Below are 15,071 nucleotides of genomic sequence, written 5' to 3'. Positions count from 1 at the left end.
GTATGCATGCATCGATTGCACCTAATATTTAGATTTAACTGAGTAATTTACCCATAAGAATAGTTTAATATGTTTAATATAAGTAGTGAAAATATTTGTTCTATTCAAAAAATTTATTGAGCCCGATGTATTGTAAACACACATGATATTTGTGGTGTCATATATTTATCTAGTGTACAACGAATACACAATGATATACTATGTTTAATTATAATAATATGAGGCAAAACTTATGTTATTATATAGTATCAATGTATAATTACTATACAAATGCAATACCAATAAATGCTTATTCAACTCTCTTGGTGGTCTCTATGTTGGATTGGAGCGGCACACATGGTCGTCTAGCGGCCTCTGTAATTAATAAAAAAAAAAAAAAAAAGGGGTGGGCTTTGGACGAATAATGACAGATTCCATATCCAGTGAATCCTTACAATCACTATAGAATCTCTCCATTTGTACATTACATCTCCAAGTTCCCATACCCCGTGTCCTTCTTATCCCAAGTCTGCTCGCTCGGGCACGCCATTTCAGCGCTCAAAGTCAGCAGGAATTAAAAGTTTCTTCTTTTATTTTAGAGGGTGCTTTCATGGCGGACAGTTCACGCTTCGATTTTGAGCGCGTTCTTGCGCACAAGTTCCCGGAGGTAGAAGTTCTTTTCACGCTTTAACTGACCCTCAGCTTTTTTTTTTTTCCCCCCAGATTCCTATCTTCTTTTCTTTTGTTCTTTTTTACAATTCGTGATTGGTCTTTCTCTCTGGCGAATCTATAACTCAAAAATATTATGCAGACCTTTTCTTTTACCCTGATGCTTAATTCTTATTTTGTTGCAGAAAATATACACTTATACTGAAAGGTTTGGGCCTCTAAGAAGCATAAATTCGAGAACTAGTTAAATACTTGTAAAACTCCAGTTTGTTATTCAGTAAAATGTTTGTCTGTGAATTAGAGATGTAGTGATCTATGCTTTGGGTGTTGGAGCATGTGGACGGAACCCGGTTGATACGGACGAGCTTAAATATGCTTACCATGAAAGTGGGCCGCAATTTATCCAGGTGTTCTTAATTGCTTATGTTGCTTCCCATTAACATAATAATCAAATAGATTATTTTGAACAATTATCAATTGTTTCTCCTCAAACAATTACTGATAATAAAGCTGGACTTCCCTTTTTGTTTGCCAATAATACTTCTGTCTTATCCTTGCTGTTGCTGAGAGGTTGATTTAAATTTGGGATTTATGTGCCAAGTTAGTAACTCATGGTCGTTATGTCCTTCTGAACAGGTCTTGCCAACTTTTGCTTCTCTGTTTTCACTCGGATATGTGACAGATGGTTCAGGCGTGCCAGGATTGCCGTAAGTACATATGGCATCTGAGAAGTGCCAAGTCTTTCGTATGTTTAATTTGATGCAGTTTTATCTCAGCCAAATCTTGTTTGCCTTTCATAAAATTACTACCTTTTATATTAGTTAGTAGATGTTATACATAAGTATAGCTTGGAAGCAGTGGTGGAATGTTCTTAGAATGTTTGGTCTTAACTGATGAACCCTCTAACTGTGGAGACTTTTCTAATCACCCATACCCGGAGGGGTTAGAGTGAGAAAAGAAGCTTAACTGTTATGGCAATATGTTATCTTTGCTGGACTGGGGAGTATATGACTTAGATGCAACTCTCAGGTCTTCAATCAACAGGCATGTCCCTTTATATTGAGTCGTGGATTAGGGTAACTTTTTTCACATCTTTGTGGGTCAAAGCACACGGACGTTATCCCAACACAAGCATATTGGAGTTATACTGCAACTGGGAAGCATTTATATTGAGCCCATAGACTGTAGCCATATTTACGTTTGCTCTTTCCATTAATGCCGTTTTCTTTGTTTTTTTTGTGTATTGTATTGATGAGGATGTCTTATTCTCTGGCCATATATTTCTTTCCCTCTTTTCTCAACAAAAATTCTGCTTTTATCTAAAAAAGAAAAATATATCATATTGTTAAATGATAACTGAAGTCATTTTATATGCATAAATAGCATTTCTGTTTTCTAGTTCTTGAAATCATCATTATCATTTTTTTTAGCACACAAGCTTGTGAACCTCATCCTCATTTTTGTTTTTATGTTTTTACCAGATATGACAAGCGTCTTCTGTTGCATGGCCAACAGTACATAGAAATATACAAGCCGCTCCCTCCGAAGGCTTCTGTAAGCCTTCTAGCTTGATGCTGTTTACAATGTAGTATCAAGATGATGTTTTCTGGAGAAACAAATATATTTTTTTTAATATAAATAGTATGGAGATGATTGACTTTACAGGTCTGCCTTGCTTTGGGCTTTCTCACATCTGAGTTATTGTTAGATAATCTTCGAACTTGTTAAGAAATAAAAGCAAGAATAAAATATAAACTAGCTTGAGACAATCATTTGCTGGCTGGGTGGTCTCATCCTGTTATTAGCTATAAAAACTATTTTGGAAAATCTTTTATCTTTCAGATATGAGTCATATGAAACATTTTTTATATAATGAACTACTTGGTGCCATCAATCACTTTTCACATCTGAGTTATTGTTAGATAATCTTCGAACTTGTTAAGAAATAAAAGCAAGAATAAAATATAAACTGGCTTGAGACAATCATTTGCTGGCTGGGTGGTCTCATCCTGTTATTAGCTATAAAAACTATTTTGGAAAATCTTTTATCTTTCAGATATGAGTCATATGAAACATTTTTTATATAATGAACTACTTGGTGCCATCAATCACTTTTCACATCTGAGTTATTGTTAGATAATCTTCGAACTTGTTAAGAAATAAAGCAAGAATAAAATATAAACTGGCTTGAGAAAATCATTTGCTGGCTGGGTGGTCTCATCCTGTTATTAGCTATAAAAACTATTTTGGAAAATCTTTTATCTTTCAGATATGAGTCATATGAAACATTTTTTATATAATGAACTACTTGGTGCCATCAATCACTTTTCACATCTGAGTTATTGTTAGATAATCTTCGAACTTGTTAAGAAATAAAAGCAAGAATAAAATATAAACTGGCTTGAGAAAATCATTTGCTGGCTGGGTGGTCTCATCCTGTTATTAGCTATAAAAACTATTTTGGAAAATCTTTTATCTTTCAGATATGAGTCATATGAAACATTTTTTATATAATGAACTACTTGGTGCCATCAATCACTTTTATTCCTAATCAGCCTAAATCAAGGTGTAGATGAGCATTCGAATTTGGTGGTTCCCCTTTAACTTTCATATCTTCCCTATCCTTGTATTATCATATTTTTTGAAGTCAGAGTTTGTGCTTTATCATTTAATGGCTTTCTATCCCTTCCCTTTAAAGGTTTGCTAAAATCTTTAACTTGTTCTTTGTTGATGCAGCTACAGAATGAAGTAACTCTTGCAGGATTGCATGATAAAGGTCTGTATGAACATCATCAATCAAAAAAATTCTAGAAACCTACTTGTTAGAGAAAAATGTGATCTTTTTCATATAGTCTTCTTCCAAATGACAAGTTTTACTATTGTTAGTTTTCCTTTTCTTCGCATAGGTATGTCTATAAATACACTGTAATAAGAGCAATATCATAATGATGTCTCAGTATTTTCATCTGCATGTTATCAGAACAAGTTTCTAGGTCGAGCAACTTCCACAGCTTCCGTTCACTGCCCACAATAGAAGAAAGAAAAAGAAAAGAGAAACTCTGGGACTTAACTTTTACTATTTTTTTTTTCGTAGGTCTTACTTTTGTTCTAAGAGCTGATTTCCCATACCTTCTTACTTTTTCTGCTAATTTTAAGCCTAGATAATTTTAATTGTTCTTTGGTAATTTTCTTTAGACAATTTCCTTCTCTAATGTTTATTTCCCTTCTCTGTTCTATAATGTTTCTTCTCATAGGTCTTCCTATTAAAATTTTGTATTATTGATTGAGCTTTTAAATACTGGTGGTTCCTGTCACTTTTTACATTAAAAGTTATTGTTTCCTGTTTAGTTATTTTTAAAAAAATTGTTTCCTGTTTAGTTTAAGTTTCTTTCTTTTACTTTATTTACTGTAAACTTAGACATTGTTTAACTCTTAATTTTGTTTTTCCAATGAAGTTAAAGCTTTAACTTGATGAAGAGTGTTAGAGATTAATAGGGTGTTTCCTATGTAATCTTTTACGATAGTCGGTTTCTTATATGGTTAATTTCCTGTTCTTAGTTTTCCTATTCTTGTTATAGATATCTCTATGAATAACATCTATTATTTTCAATAGAATATTGCAACTACAGTTCAGTTTATTCATCTACAACATTGAACTGGTTTCATATTGCATTGATACCTAAATCGTCTGTGCCCCCTTTTCCTTGTTGTAACAAGGTGAAAGGGGGGAAAAGAGAAAGAAACAAAAAGCAAACAGGATGGAAAAAAATTTGTTTGGAGGTTATCATTTGTAAAGTGAATGTCAATTTCTTATTTAGTTATATATTTTTAGAAATAAGAAAATAATGCCATGATAAGCAAGGTTCTGCAAAATTCGAAGTCAGTAGTTAGGGAAAAGCTCATACATAACCTCATCCTGTCATTAACTTGATTGAATGAATTAAGCAACAATCTTAACCTATATGCTTCTTCCTTTTTCAATTTTGATGTTTTCAGGTAAGGCAGCTATACTTGAGCTCGAAACCAAAAGTTACGACAAAGAAAGTGGTGAACTGTTATGCATGAATAGGTGAGTTCTTTTTGAAAGTTCTTAAGTAGGCCCCTGATGTTTTGCACTCAGCTGGAAATTTTTCTGCAGATTAAAAGCCTATCTGCGGGGTGCTGGTGGCTTCTCAAACTCATCTGAGCCTTTTTCGTACACAAACTATCCAAGTAACCAGGTTTCAGGTGTGAGGATTCCAAAAACTCAACCTTATGCAATCTTTGAGGATTGTACTCAACCATCTCAGGCATGTAATCATTCTCTCATTTCTAATATGCACATATATTTTAACACTCATGATAATATTGTCTTTATTGGGGTCCAAGGTAATGATGAGTTGCATTGGAACTTTTTTTCACATTGGAGGGCCTATGATTCTTTTAGCTGCTAGCTGTTCTATAAATTTTAAACCTTGTTTATACCACTTTGCAGGCATTACTTTATAGGTTATCTGGTGACTATAATCCTCTGCATTCAGATCCGAAGATGGCTCAAGTTGCAGGGTTGGTATACTATGAAACTACAAAACCAACTATCAATTGTTACTAGATACTTTCTCCTTGAACTCTTTTTGGAATCATCTCTAACCATGACTTATACATGACCTTTTGAGAATTAACCTGAAACATGTTTACATTGTTTTTTTATGAAAAAAAGTAATTGTTTAAAACTAATGGAAGAGAAAAGTCTGGGATGTTAATTATTAAATTTTTGATTTTATATTTCCTGCTTAGTTGGGGGAAATATCTTATTGAAAGTTTTGTTATTGTATTAAGGGTCAGATTGCTTTGTGAAAAAAGGTGCTCAAGAAAAGTCATTGTACAATGCAATCCCAAAAATAGTTAGCTAGTTCCTGTGCTTTAGTTAGAAATGCATATTGTCATTCTTGCTCACTAATGGTGAGGAGGGAACTCACGTCAAAGAAGATTAGAACTGCTTCTGTTGTATGGATGGAACTTATTTCTGATATAAATTATACCTTTTTCAATTTACTTTCTCATCTTGAGGTTGTGGCTGCATTCCCTTACATATTGTGCTTTCTGTATAGCAAAAGAATATAGCACCTTCTCCTTTTCATAGCACTTTTGGGATGCATTGCGAATGTCGTGTTAACAGAAATCTTGATCATTTGTTGAAGATTCTCGCGTCCAATATTGCATGGGCTGTGCACACTCGGCTTTGCTGTTAGGGCAATTATCAAATGTATTTGCAAGGGAGATCCAGATATTGTCAAAAATATATTAGGACGATTCCTCCTACATGTGTATCCCGGAGAAACTTTGATTACTGAAATGTGGCTTGAAGGCTTGAGGTACATTTTTTTTTTGGTAGCATTCATTATGAAGGCCAGTAAGTTATCAGCTTTCTTTATACACAAAGGAACATGAGATTTTGTTCTTAATTTGCAGGGTCCTGTATCAGACGAAGGTGAAAGAACGAAATCGAACAGTGTTGTCTGGTTATGTAGATCTTCGTGGTTTGACTTCGTCATTGTAAATACACTTGCTTGATATGCAAATTCCAAAAAATAAATTTGGTAGGTACATGAAGGGTGAAGAGAGTAATAGAAATTCCATTTGATGGGTGAAACAAATTGTAATCAAAAACAAAATTGGTACTATCGGGTCGGGTGAATTCAATAATAGACGCCTGGTGGCATTCCAGCCTTCCTTCTCCTTTCAGGACCTATCCGAAAGAGAATCCAGTACTTCTTGGTCGTGAATATCTGAATAGGGCGAACCGCCCCGTGGATATCTTTGCTATGTATGTTTTTCTGTTAACTACATAGCTTAGTGGAGACACTCAGTGTGCTTTCTTCCTTCAATCCCCAATCCATTAATGTAAAACATAATTTACATGAACTCCTGTAATGGGGAGGGTATGGTTTTTGATTTAACAAATCTCTGTAGACAAGATATAAAAATATTTTTGATCATTTATTATTACTAACTCATTTGAACTAGGGTTAGGAAAGTTCCAAAATGTATTTAATATTATATTTTCTTAATTATCTAATACAACGTATTTTGTTTACTTTTCTATTTTCCATAACACTATATATAATTAAAAAATAGTAATTATACCTTTATTTTACCTTACCTTTCTTTTTTACTTCAAAATCTACTGGCTCTCTTTTCCACCATAAACATGGTGCTAAGGCCCACACGGCAGGTTGGTAAGCCCAAATTTGGCCCTGTACGTAGTACGTGCATTTTGAATGAACCCCTGATTCATGTAAAAATCTCCGAGCCAAGACCCTGGGCATTCGGTATTTTCGTGGGACGGTTAATACCTGCAGTTTGTTTTCCCCGTCTTCCTTAACAGAACAATCTGCTTTTGAACTACAGAGTCCTCCGGAGAGAGTGCCGCCATTGTTTATCTAATAACAGTTATTTTGGAATGTCGGGTGAGGTGGAAGTCACGCAAGTCAGCAATGCTCAGGAGGTGGTACGCGCTACCTCGCCCTCAACGGACTGCAAACTCAGCCCTAGCGACCTGGAGACCAACCTCCTCAACGACGCCGTTCGGTCCTTGCCCTCTAATGCCGTCAAAGACCTGTTGTTTATGGGGGTTCGTTTTCTTGTCTACTTACCTTTTGCATTTCTAAAATGTTCATTGTCTTCGCTATTAAAATTTAATCAAAACTTCTTGTCCGCCATAGAAACCGTTTCAGACTCTTTGCGAAGAATGGCTTCGCTTTCTGGTCTGTTTGATCGTCTAGTCAAGTCATTGAATAGGAAACGTGTTGACTTCACCTAGATATCTTCTTCTTTTTTTTTTTTTTTTTTTCCTTTCAGGTGCTAATTAGTCTGGAATTAGTCGAGTGATAACTTTTCGTTCTCTTGCAGGTATGTGTGAGGTGCGTCTTTCGCCTCTTTGGAATCCAGAGGCGGATTCCTCGTTTCTTTTCAGTTTCGTCATCAATTTTGTGGTGCATGCTTGGAGATAAGGAAGATTCAGTTAGTCTTACGTATATGGAGTCTACATTGTGCAGCCTTTGTTTGGGTGTATTGCAATTCACATATTGTGATGACAAAGGAATGCTGGTAAAGATGGAAAGTGCCAATGATTTTGCTGCGAAGATTGCTGAATTGGTAAAGCAAGAAGGTCATCAGGTTGACAGCTTTTCTATTGAAGTCTCAATACCACCAGTAATCCTGGAAAACGAACGCATTGTTCGGTGAGTTTTAATTTCCTTGGATCATATTGATGCGTGGAAAACAGAAAATGGTCAGAGTTTGTTGAAATTCTTTACTGCAGTTTTTCCCCATTTTTTAGTATAGAAAATGATGGGTTGTATGAAGCTTGTGTACCGCCATTGGATAGAAGTGGAAACTATTCGTGTTTAAAGAAGTTGTCAAGTTTCATTCGGTGTTTTTCCCTGCAGCATTATGTTAGCTAAAATTTGTTCTTTGTTTCCAAACCTTTTGTAGGCTGCACATGAAAAAGAAGTATGAGTCTGAACTTTGGTTCCAAGAGAGTTCACTCTCCGAATACATTTCTGCAAAGGATGCTTTTCGTTGTGCGATTGCAGATTCCCTTGAAACATTGTTGGTGAGGGAGAATATGCTTTTGACCTTTATATCTTATGATGTTGTAGAAATCCTTTACCTTATATCTTGTGGTGGTCTGTCCTGACTTTTAGTCACATCAGCTTAGTTTGCACATAATTGTAACATATTATTGGCTATATATAGGGACTTGGGTTATCTTGAAGTGGCTTGGCTGCAGAGTAGGAACTGTGTTGACTGATGCTTAATCTATCATTAAATTGAAGTATTGCAGGGTGTTAAATCAAGTCTAGGCTCTTTTCGCATTCGTTTGACTTGCACAACGGCCTCAAATGCAATTGAGAATTCTGCTGAGAGGAACCAAGGTTGCAAGAGAAGAAAAACAGGCATGTATTGTTTATTTATGAAGACAGTAATTACCTTTCTTTCCTAATGAAAATACTTTATTGTTTTCCTTCTCAAAGCAAATAAAATAAACTTTTTCCTGTTAGATCCTGTGTGACCTGCCTCTTTCTCAGTTTTGTTTCAAATGGAGCACATAACCATTTTCTGTTGTGTGTTTGTTCTTTTTAAATGTTTTGAATGGTAGTTCTCTGGGCTTTATTATGTGTTTATAGTTGCCCATCATGAATATTAAGAACTATTCACAAAAAGAGATTTATATTACTGCACAATATAAATTTGTTCACTGTTGTTAGAATCTTAATCAACGACTCAAGCTTGATATGTTAGAATCGAGTCAGTAACAAAACGATTTTGATTATGGATGAAGCACAATCTACTATGAATGGTAGACAAATTTTAAAAATCGATGGTTAATTCAACTATTCAATTCACTATTGTTTACTCGATTTTATGGATATTAAATCTGCTAAAATACTTTGGTAAGTTATTTTAATTTACTTACAGGTTATATTTTTGAGGATGATGTATGCAATTTTCTTTTGTTATTTTGAAAAATAAATTATGTTAATTTGTGAACTATACTATGTATCGACATTATATTCTTCAGAAACAAATATTGCTAGTTGCCTACTATACTGTGGATTTTCTGAAATATTTTAGTTGTAAATATTTTTATATATAATGATATATGACAGTATATTTTGATTAGTGAGTTATATTACAAATTTCCAATTTAACTCGATGATGTTTCTCGTTCAAAAGATTATGTTTTTGATTTGCAATGTGAATTTCAATTCAATAACCATCCTCCCCAGAAAGAGAGAAACCGAGAGTTTAGAGAGAGAAGAACATCGAGATAGAGAGAGAGGATAGAATATTTGAGATTAATCTTCAATAAAACACTTTGATGATTCAAGCTTATAAATGGAGAAATTAAATATAAAAATGGTGCGAGGGAATCAAACACAATACCATCTAGGTTGGTCTTCAATCCTCAATCTCATCATGCCACTTTAGCGTACAAGTCTCCAACAGCCTATTTCATACTATTCTCCACATCATAGTCCGTTACATCACAGATCACTAATCTTTTTTTTTTTTGGGGGGGGGTTGGGGTTGGGGTTGTTTGGAATGTGCCATCTGATGGAAGAATTTGTGTTCCGGTTACTTTCCTGAATCCATACTGTCTAGACCTCTGTCTCCCTGCCACCTCCTCCAATGACGACCAATTTGCTAAGTCCAGCTCGGCCAGCTGCCTCTTTACTTGCCTGCTTTTCATTATATGTCAATGAGAGTAATTACATATTTGTTAGTGTAGGGTACCAATTAAGATAATGGTAAACATTTTCATTGATGAGTTGTGGAGAATTGGGAGCCATGATAGTGATGGTGCGAAATCTGGCGTTTACAAAATTTCTTTCTTACCAGTAGTTATAGTCAAATGCTTTTTTTTTTTTGGTTTCTTGAGACAGTTTAATCAAATGCTTTTGAGTATTTCTAATGTAGTTTGTAGGATAAAATAGAGTTAGCTGAATTTTGATGTTCATCTGGCTTAATGGGTTGATGCAGATACTGGAAATGGCACAAACAGTACCAATAATGAGGGTGTCATTTCTAGAACTAATAGTTCTGGCTTTCCTAGTGGTGAAGGAAATAAATTTATTCAAACGTCTTCTAACGGTTCGCAAGATCTCGAGTGTTCTGAGTTCTTCAAACTGCCTCTAGAGAAGGTATACTTTAACTGTTTGGACTGTGGTTTCCTTATTTCAAAGGTCTTTATCAAGTTGTTCATCTAACATCAATTAGAGTTGCACTAAAACTTCAAAACACAATTTTGCAATTCAAGATTGTTGGATTCTTCAAGTGTTATAACATCCTCCTGAATATTCTGCCTAATTGGTCTAAATGTTTCTGTTCCCTTTGATTGATACTTCTTGTATTTGATGTAGCAGTATTTTTCTTTTATATTTTTGGCTTTTTCGTAACAGGGTACTTCTTATATATTTTTTCTACCTTTTTTCAGGTCAAGGAACCTTGCCGCTTGGTATTTCTTTGCTACAGGATGCCTATCTACTTTGGTGGAAGATATCTAAAAGTAAGGATTAGTCTTCGAAATTGAAGAGATTTTAGAATCTCTAGTATTATATGAACACAAATGTGATATAGAACAAATTGTTACTAATTTGGATGCTTAGAGATTTGGAGTCAAAATTTAGATATTACACATGATGTCCATACCTATCCAAAAGTGAAATTATAGAGGTATCTATAATAATTTACAAGTAACTTTTTGCAAATAGAACTGAATGGAAAAATACCAGTCCTAATATGAGTAGGAAAATTAAATATTTAAAATAATAAAATTCAAAAGGTTGTTAAATTTATAAAAATGTTAGTCCAGAATATTACAATAATTTTATGTTAAAAAGAATTCTAATCAATAATCTATTTTAGGAACCTAAACCTCTATTTTGCATCAGAAGCATATATCAAATATAGAGGAACTTCTAGGATTACATATGATCTGATAAAATGGCAAGGAAATATTAAGGAATACATGCAGAGTCGTGAACATGTAGTGGCTTTTAAACGCACAAATTAGTGAGTAAACCTTCCATCATCACTATACAGATGACAATTTCAATATGATTTGTTAACAATTTTTTTCTTTTGAGATCAAACTTCTTACAAGATTTTTAGGATGCTAAAACATGTTGAAGCAATCTTTCAAGTCACTGCTTCACTCAAAAAATCTTTTAACCCACATTTTTTTATATCCCTTGCCTTGTAGTACTCTAGAAATGTAAGTCAAACGCGATGGATTATTGACGAGGAAAGAAAGGGAGAAGCATCTGTAGAGGTACTAATTGCTAATCATTATCATTGACAGAAGAGATGGCTAAGTGAACATTTGGGACTAACAGTTCTCTATGTATTTATCCAGGAGATAATAGGTGGCAGCATTCTTCCTTTCTGTCAGGGTGATAGTTACAAGTTCCATGCTGCTGGTAGAGAGGACATCGATGTATACTGATCTCCTTCATTAATTGATATCTGAATTTGGTGAATTATATTCTGATAACATGTCATGCTATTTCCAGGTTCGGATGTTGGGTTCAGGTAGGCCTTTTCTGGTTGAGATACAAAATCCCCGTCGAATCCCGTCTAACGTGGTTGTGAAGGAAATGGAAACCAAGATAAATAACTTGGAACATAAATTAGTAAGTACCTGTCTGACTGCAGTTTTTGCATTTCAAAGCACTTTGTAACCAAATAGGTAAAATTAAAAGTGCTTTTGGCCAAAGTCAAAGTTAAAACTGTTTTTAGTAAGTTTAAACACAGAAGTTTAAAATATTACTTTTTAGAAGTTGCTTCTAACTTCAACATTTTCTTTCCAATACTATCCTTAGCTGATTTAAAAAATTGTACAATCTCCTTTTTTTCACTTTGTCCATCCGTCATCCATTGCCATCCGCCGGCTGTCTTCAGCTGCCCACTAGCCGCCCTCCACAGCTCACCGGCCGGCTGCCTCCACTGGCCAGCCACTGAGCTGCTGCCAGCTGCCACCTCCCTCTGCAGGCCGCTGCCTTCTGCTGCCCTCCGTAGCCATCATTAAAAGTTCTAATATTATTGTATAAATAATAATCCAAATTTAATTTTTTTAAGTTATATATACATATGGTTATATATACAAATATGTGTTGATATATATATATATATATCTCACAAATAATGGTATCTATAGGTATATATATAATATACCCAAATATGTGTATATGTATTATATATATCACAATATACATACTCTAATATGAATATATCACAGTTTATAATATATATTATTACGTATATATATATATTAATATTATTGTACAAATAATTAGTTCAAATTAATTTTTAATATATTTTATGTTATTTCATTATCTACAATTATTCTATCGAACGCGCAGCTTTTGTTTTGGCTTATTTTCTTCTTCTACTCTTTTTGGTAATTTCAGTATCAACAATTATTTTAACCAAACATCCAGCTTCTTTTTTCAAGGTGACGGTACTATTAACAACTTCTTTTACCAAACATCTAATAAATTTTGGTTTAAAGCGCTTTTACTTAACAACTATTTCTGTAATATTTTCAAATTCACCACAAAAGCTCCAGCTGCTGCCAAACACTCTCTAAATATGCTGAAATATTGGTGGTGGTACGATTCTCAGCTTCTGCCTTTGAATAATTTCATTAAACTAAATTAAGCACATTTTCCATGTAGGTTGGGGTGAAAAGTCTTGAATCTGTAGGTAGTCAGGGTTGGACACTGATGCGGGAGGGAGAAGCAGAGAAGCAGGTTTTTGTTTTATTTGTATCTGAAGTTGATCCTGTTAGTATTTGATTTAATGAATGCAGGCGCAATATACAGATAGGCTTATTATGAAAATTTTCTCATTTCATGCAGAAGCAATATGCTGCTTTAGTGTGGATTTCTCGTCCACTTGAGGATAATGACTTGCTGTCAATATCATCTCTTAAAGACTTGGTGAGTTGCTCAAGTTTCACCACTAATGTTTTTCAGCTCCTTTGCGTTTCATTGGGATGTGTGGTGTAGCCTGCATGATAATCTGCTATGCTGATCATTTTTTTTGGAAAAAAGTGAAAGACAACCAAATTTGTTTGGAAGCCTATGTTTGGGAAAATTTTTCATCTTGTACTTGGAAACTGAACATATATCTTTCATCCGAAAATTACTAGAAAGTGTAAAATATTTACCACACTTTTAGGAATCCTCTGTAAGCACTGTGGGAACAAGGAAAGCATCAAGCCAGTGTTAAATAACACCAGGGTGATAGGTAGGTCCACCTGTCTGACTAAAAATTGACTGGCATAATAAAAACTGATAATTTAGGCCAGGCAGACTTGTGTATTGAAGTTGGTGGTTGGAACATTAGTATGGAAGACTTATAGGCAACGTAAGAAAAGAGGAAATTGATTCTAGATTTTTTGTGGGTCACTAGGATAGGTAATATTTGGAGGACAAAGGCATCAGGAACACCGTCAGCTTCTGTTTATTCTGTAGAATCTTCTGGGATTTGCACCACATGCCTTTAGCATTAAAAATTTTTATTGTTTCGGGTTTGCAAGCCATTTTCTTTTGGATATGTTTTTTCTTCACTGTCAGTAAGCTTTCTCGTTTAATTCCTTTGTTCTCATGCAGCAAATTTTGCAGAGGACCCCGATAAGGGTGCTTCATCGCCGAAGTCCATTAGAGCGTGAAAAACTTATTCATTGGTTGGAACATTTAATTATGCATAAACATTGTGTTATTCAAGCTTGACGATTTTTGTTAATGCTCAAAATGGCTTACTCTGTTTCTGTTTCCTTTTTCTAAAGGATGAAAATTGAGAGAATTGTAGGAAGTTCCCAATATTTTCTCCTGCATCTCTGCACTCAGGTAACTATTCTACTCCCATGTACTATACTATTTATATGGAAAATATTGTGTCATCCACTGGGCAATACACCAGCAATCCCCGTTGGTGCAAAACATACTAATCTTGTTCTGTTTTCTCATTTATTGTGATGCCGAAAATTTTGTTATGTGTGAGACTGACAGACTGATGTGGTTAACAATTGGCTTTCAACTGAAGAAACAAACTGCCTTCTTTGACGTTTCTAGTTACTGCTTTTAGTCTTTGGAAGTTTGGTTTGTGAAGTTCATAAGAAATGGAAACTCAAACACTAGTGATGATATTTGAAATCCAGGCTGGAACATATATCAAGGAATTTGTTCACGGAGATCTTGGGCGCACTCATCCCAGGTACAAAACAAGCTGATTTCTCACCTGGCCTCCAAAATGAGACAATTGTGCTTGCTACCTTTATCGTGTACTCTTGCTGATTCTATCCGTAGCAAAAGTATACAGCGCCGGATAACATCTAATTGCAGCCATATTTCATTCATCTGTTGGCTTCTCTTCAATTAATGAAAATTTTCTCTATGCTGCAGCATTGGATCAATTCTAGGATGCAGGGCAGAGATACTGCGACTGGATGTTACCGATGTGAAAATGGACTGCTTTCTGACCAGATGAGTGCATCCAGCGTGCTTTTTGATCTTCGATTAATCGTGAAAAGAGGTTTCAAATCCGTCTTAAACTTTCTGAAGGTAAATTAGGAGACTTCCAGCAAGGTCTTCTTGGAAAAAAAATAATAGAATTATTGTATGCATTCTCCCTTCGCATGGGTGTCGTAGCTAAACCCCAAATCAGTTATTTTGAGAAAAAGAAAAAAAAGCGAGCGATCGTTCCCCCGCGAACTTACTTTGTGCCTAATTGTCGTGCAACTGTAGTTAAAAGAAGTGCTGCAATAATTATTAGGAAGAAAGAAAAAAAAAACTATTCAAACCAAGAGAATATATTTTTTATTTTTCAAAAATTTCTTTTGTATTCGTTTGCAGTTTTGCTGAGTTTATTTC

At 34.7% G+C, this 15,071-nt stretch overlaps 2 protein-coding genes across 2 annotated transcripts; both read left to right on the top strand.

The window, feature by feature from the left end:
- The first annotated feature begins 385 nt into the window (after nucleotides 1-385).
- ECH2 (enoyl-CoA hydratase 2) lies at nucleotides 386-6,366 on the top strand. Its single transcript, XM_088209354.1, has 11 exons — nucleotides 386-646; nucleotides 834-856; nucleotides 950-1,055; nucleotides 1,285-1,355; nucleotides 2,130-2,202; nucleotides 3,385-3,424; nucleotides 4,645-4,717; nucleotides 4,787-4,937; nucleotides 5,123-5,193; nucleotides 5,829-6,002; nucleotides 6,100-6,366. The coding sequence occupies exons 1-11, from the start codon at nucleotides 590-592 to the stop codon at nucleotides 6,185-6,187; spliced, it is 927 nt and encodes a 308-aa protein (XP_088065480.1). The 5' UTR covers nucleotides 386-589; the 3' UTR covers nucleotides 6,188-6,366.
- A 440-nt stretch (nucleotides 6,367-6,806) lies between these two features.
- On the top strand, nucleotides 6,807-15,031 carry LOC110818109 (Pseudouridine synthase family protein). The gene is made up of 15 exons (XM_088209323.1): nucleotides 6,807-7,261; nucleotides 7,540-7,871; nucleotides 8,125-8,245; nucleotides 8,477-8,588; nucleotides 10,177-10,337; nucleotides 10,631-10,702; nucleotides 11,399-11,467; nucleotides 11,552-11,632; nucleotides 11,709-11,828; nucleotides 12,873-12,947; nucleotides 13,056-13,136; nucleotides 13,812-13,885; nucleotides 13,988-14,048; nucleotides 14,360-14,415; nucleotides 14,604-15,031. Exons 1-15 carry the CDS (start codon nucleotides 7,091-7,093, stop codon nucleotides 14,686-14,688), a joined length of 1,671 nt encoding a protein of 556 aa, XP_088065449.1. The 5' UTR covers nucleotides 6,807-7,090; the 3' UTR covers nucleotides 14,689-15,031.
- Nucleotides 15,032-15,071: the final 40 nt, after the last annotated feature.

The sequence above is a fragment of the Carica papaya genome, chromosome 1, assembly GCF_054855325.1.
Source record: "Carica papaya isolate Zhongbai chromosome 1, ASM5485532v1, whole genome shotgun sequence".
Lineage (NCBI taxonomy): Eukaryota > Viridiplantae > Streptophyta > Magnoliopsida > Brassicales > Caricaceae > Carica > Carica papaya.
Note: the sequence above shows the minus strand (reverse complement) of the source record. Positions and strands in the feature narration are given on the sequence as shown.

What these genes read in the sequence shown, in the direction of transcription:
- ECH2 (XM_088209354.1), top strand. Translation starts at nt 590, where the DNA reads ATGGCGGACAGTTCACGCTTCGATTTTGAGCGCGTTCTTGCGCACAAG. An exon ending in CGCTCCCTCCGAAGGCTTCT is followed by an intron (nt 2,203 to 3,384) that starts GTAAGCCTTCTA and finishes TTGTTGATGCAG; the next exon opens with CTACAGAATGAAGTAACTCT. An exon ending in AAGATGGCTCAAGTTGCAGG is followed by an intron (nt 5,194 to 5,828) that starts GTTGGTATACTA and finishes CATTTGTTGAAG; the next exon opens with ATTCTCGCGTCCAATATTGC.
- LOC110818109 (XM_088209323.1), top strand. Translation starts at nt 7,091, where the DNA reads ATGTCGGGTGAGGTGGAAGTCACGCAAGTCAGCAATGCTCAGGAGGTG. An exon ending in ATTCCCTTGAAACATTGTTG is followed by an intron (nt 8,246 to 8,476) that starts GTGAGGGAGAAT and finishes GAAGTATTGCAG; the next exon opens with GGTGTTAAATCAAGTCTAGG. An exon ending in AGGGAGAAGCAGAGAAGCAG is followed by an intron (nt 12,948 to 13,055) that starts GTTTTTGTTTTA and finishes CATTTCATGCAG; the next exon opens with AAGCAATATGCTGCTTTAGT.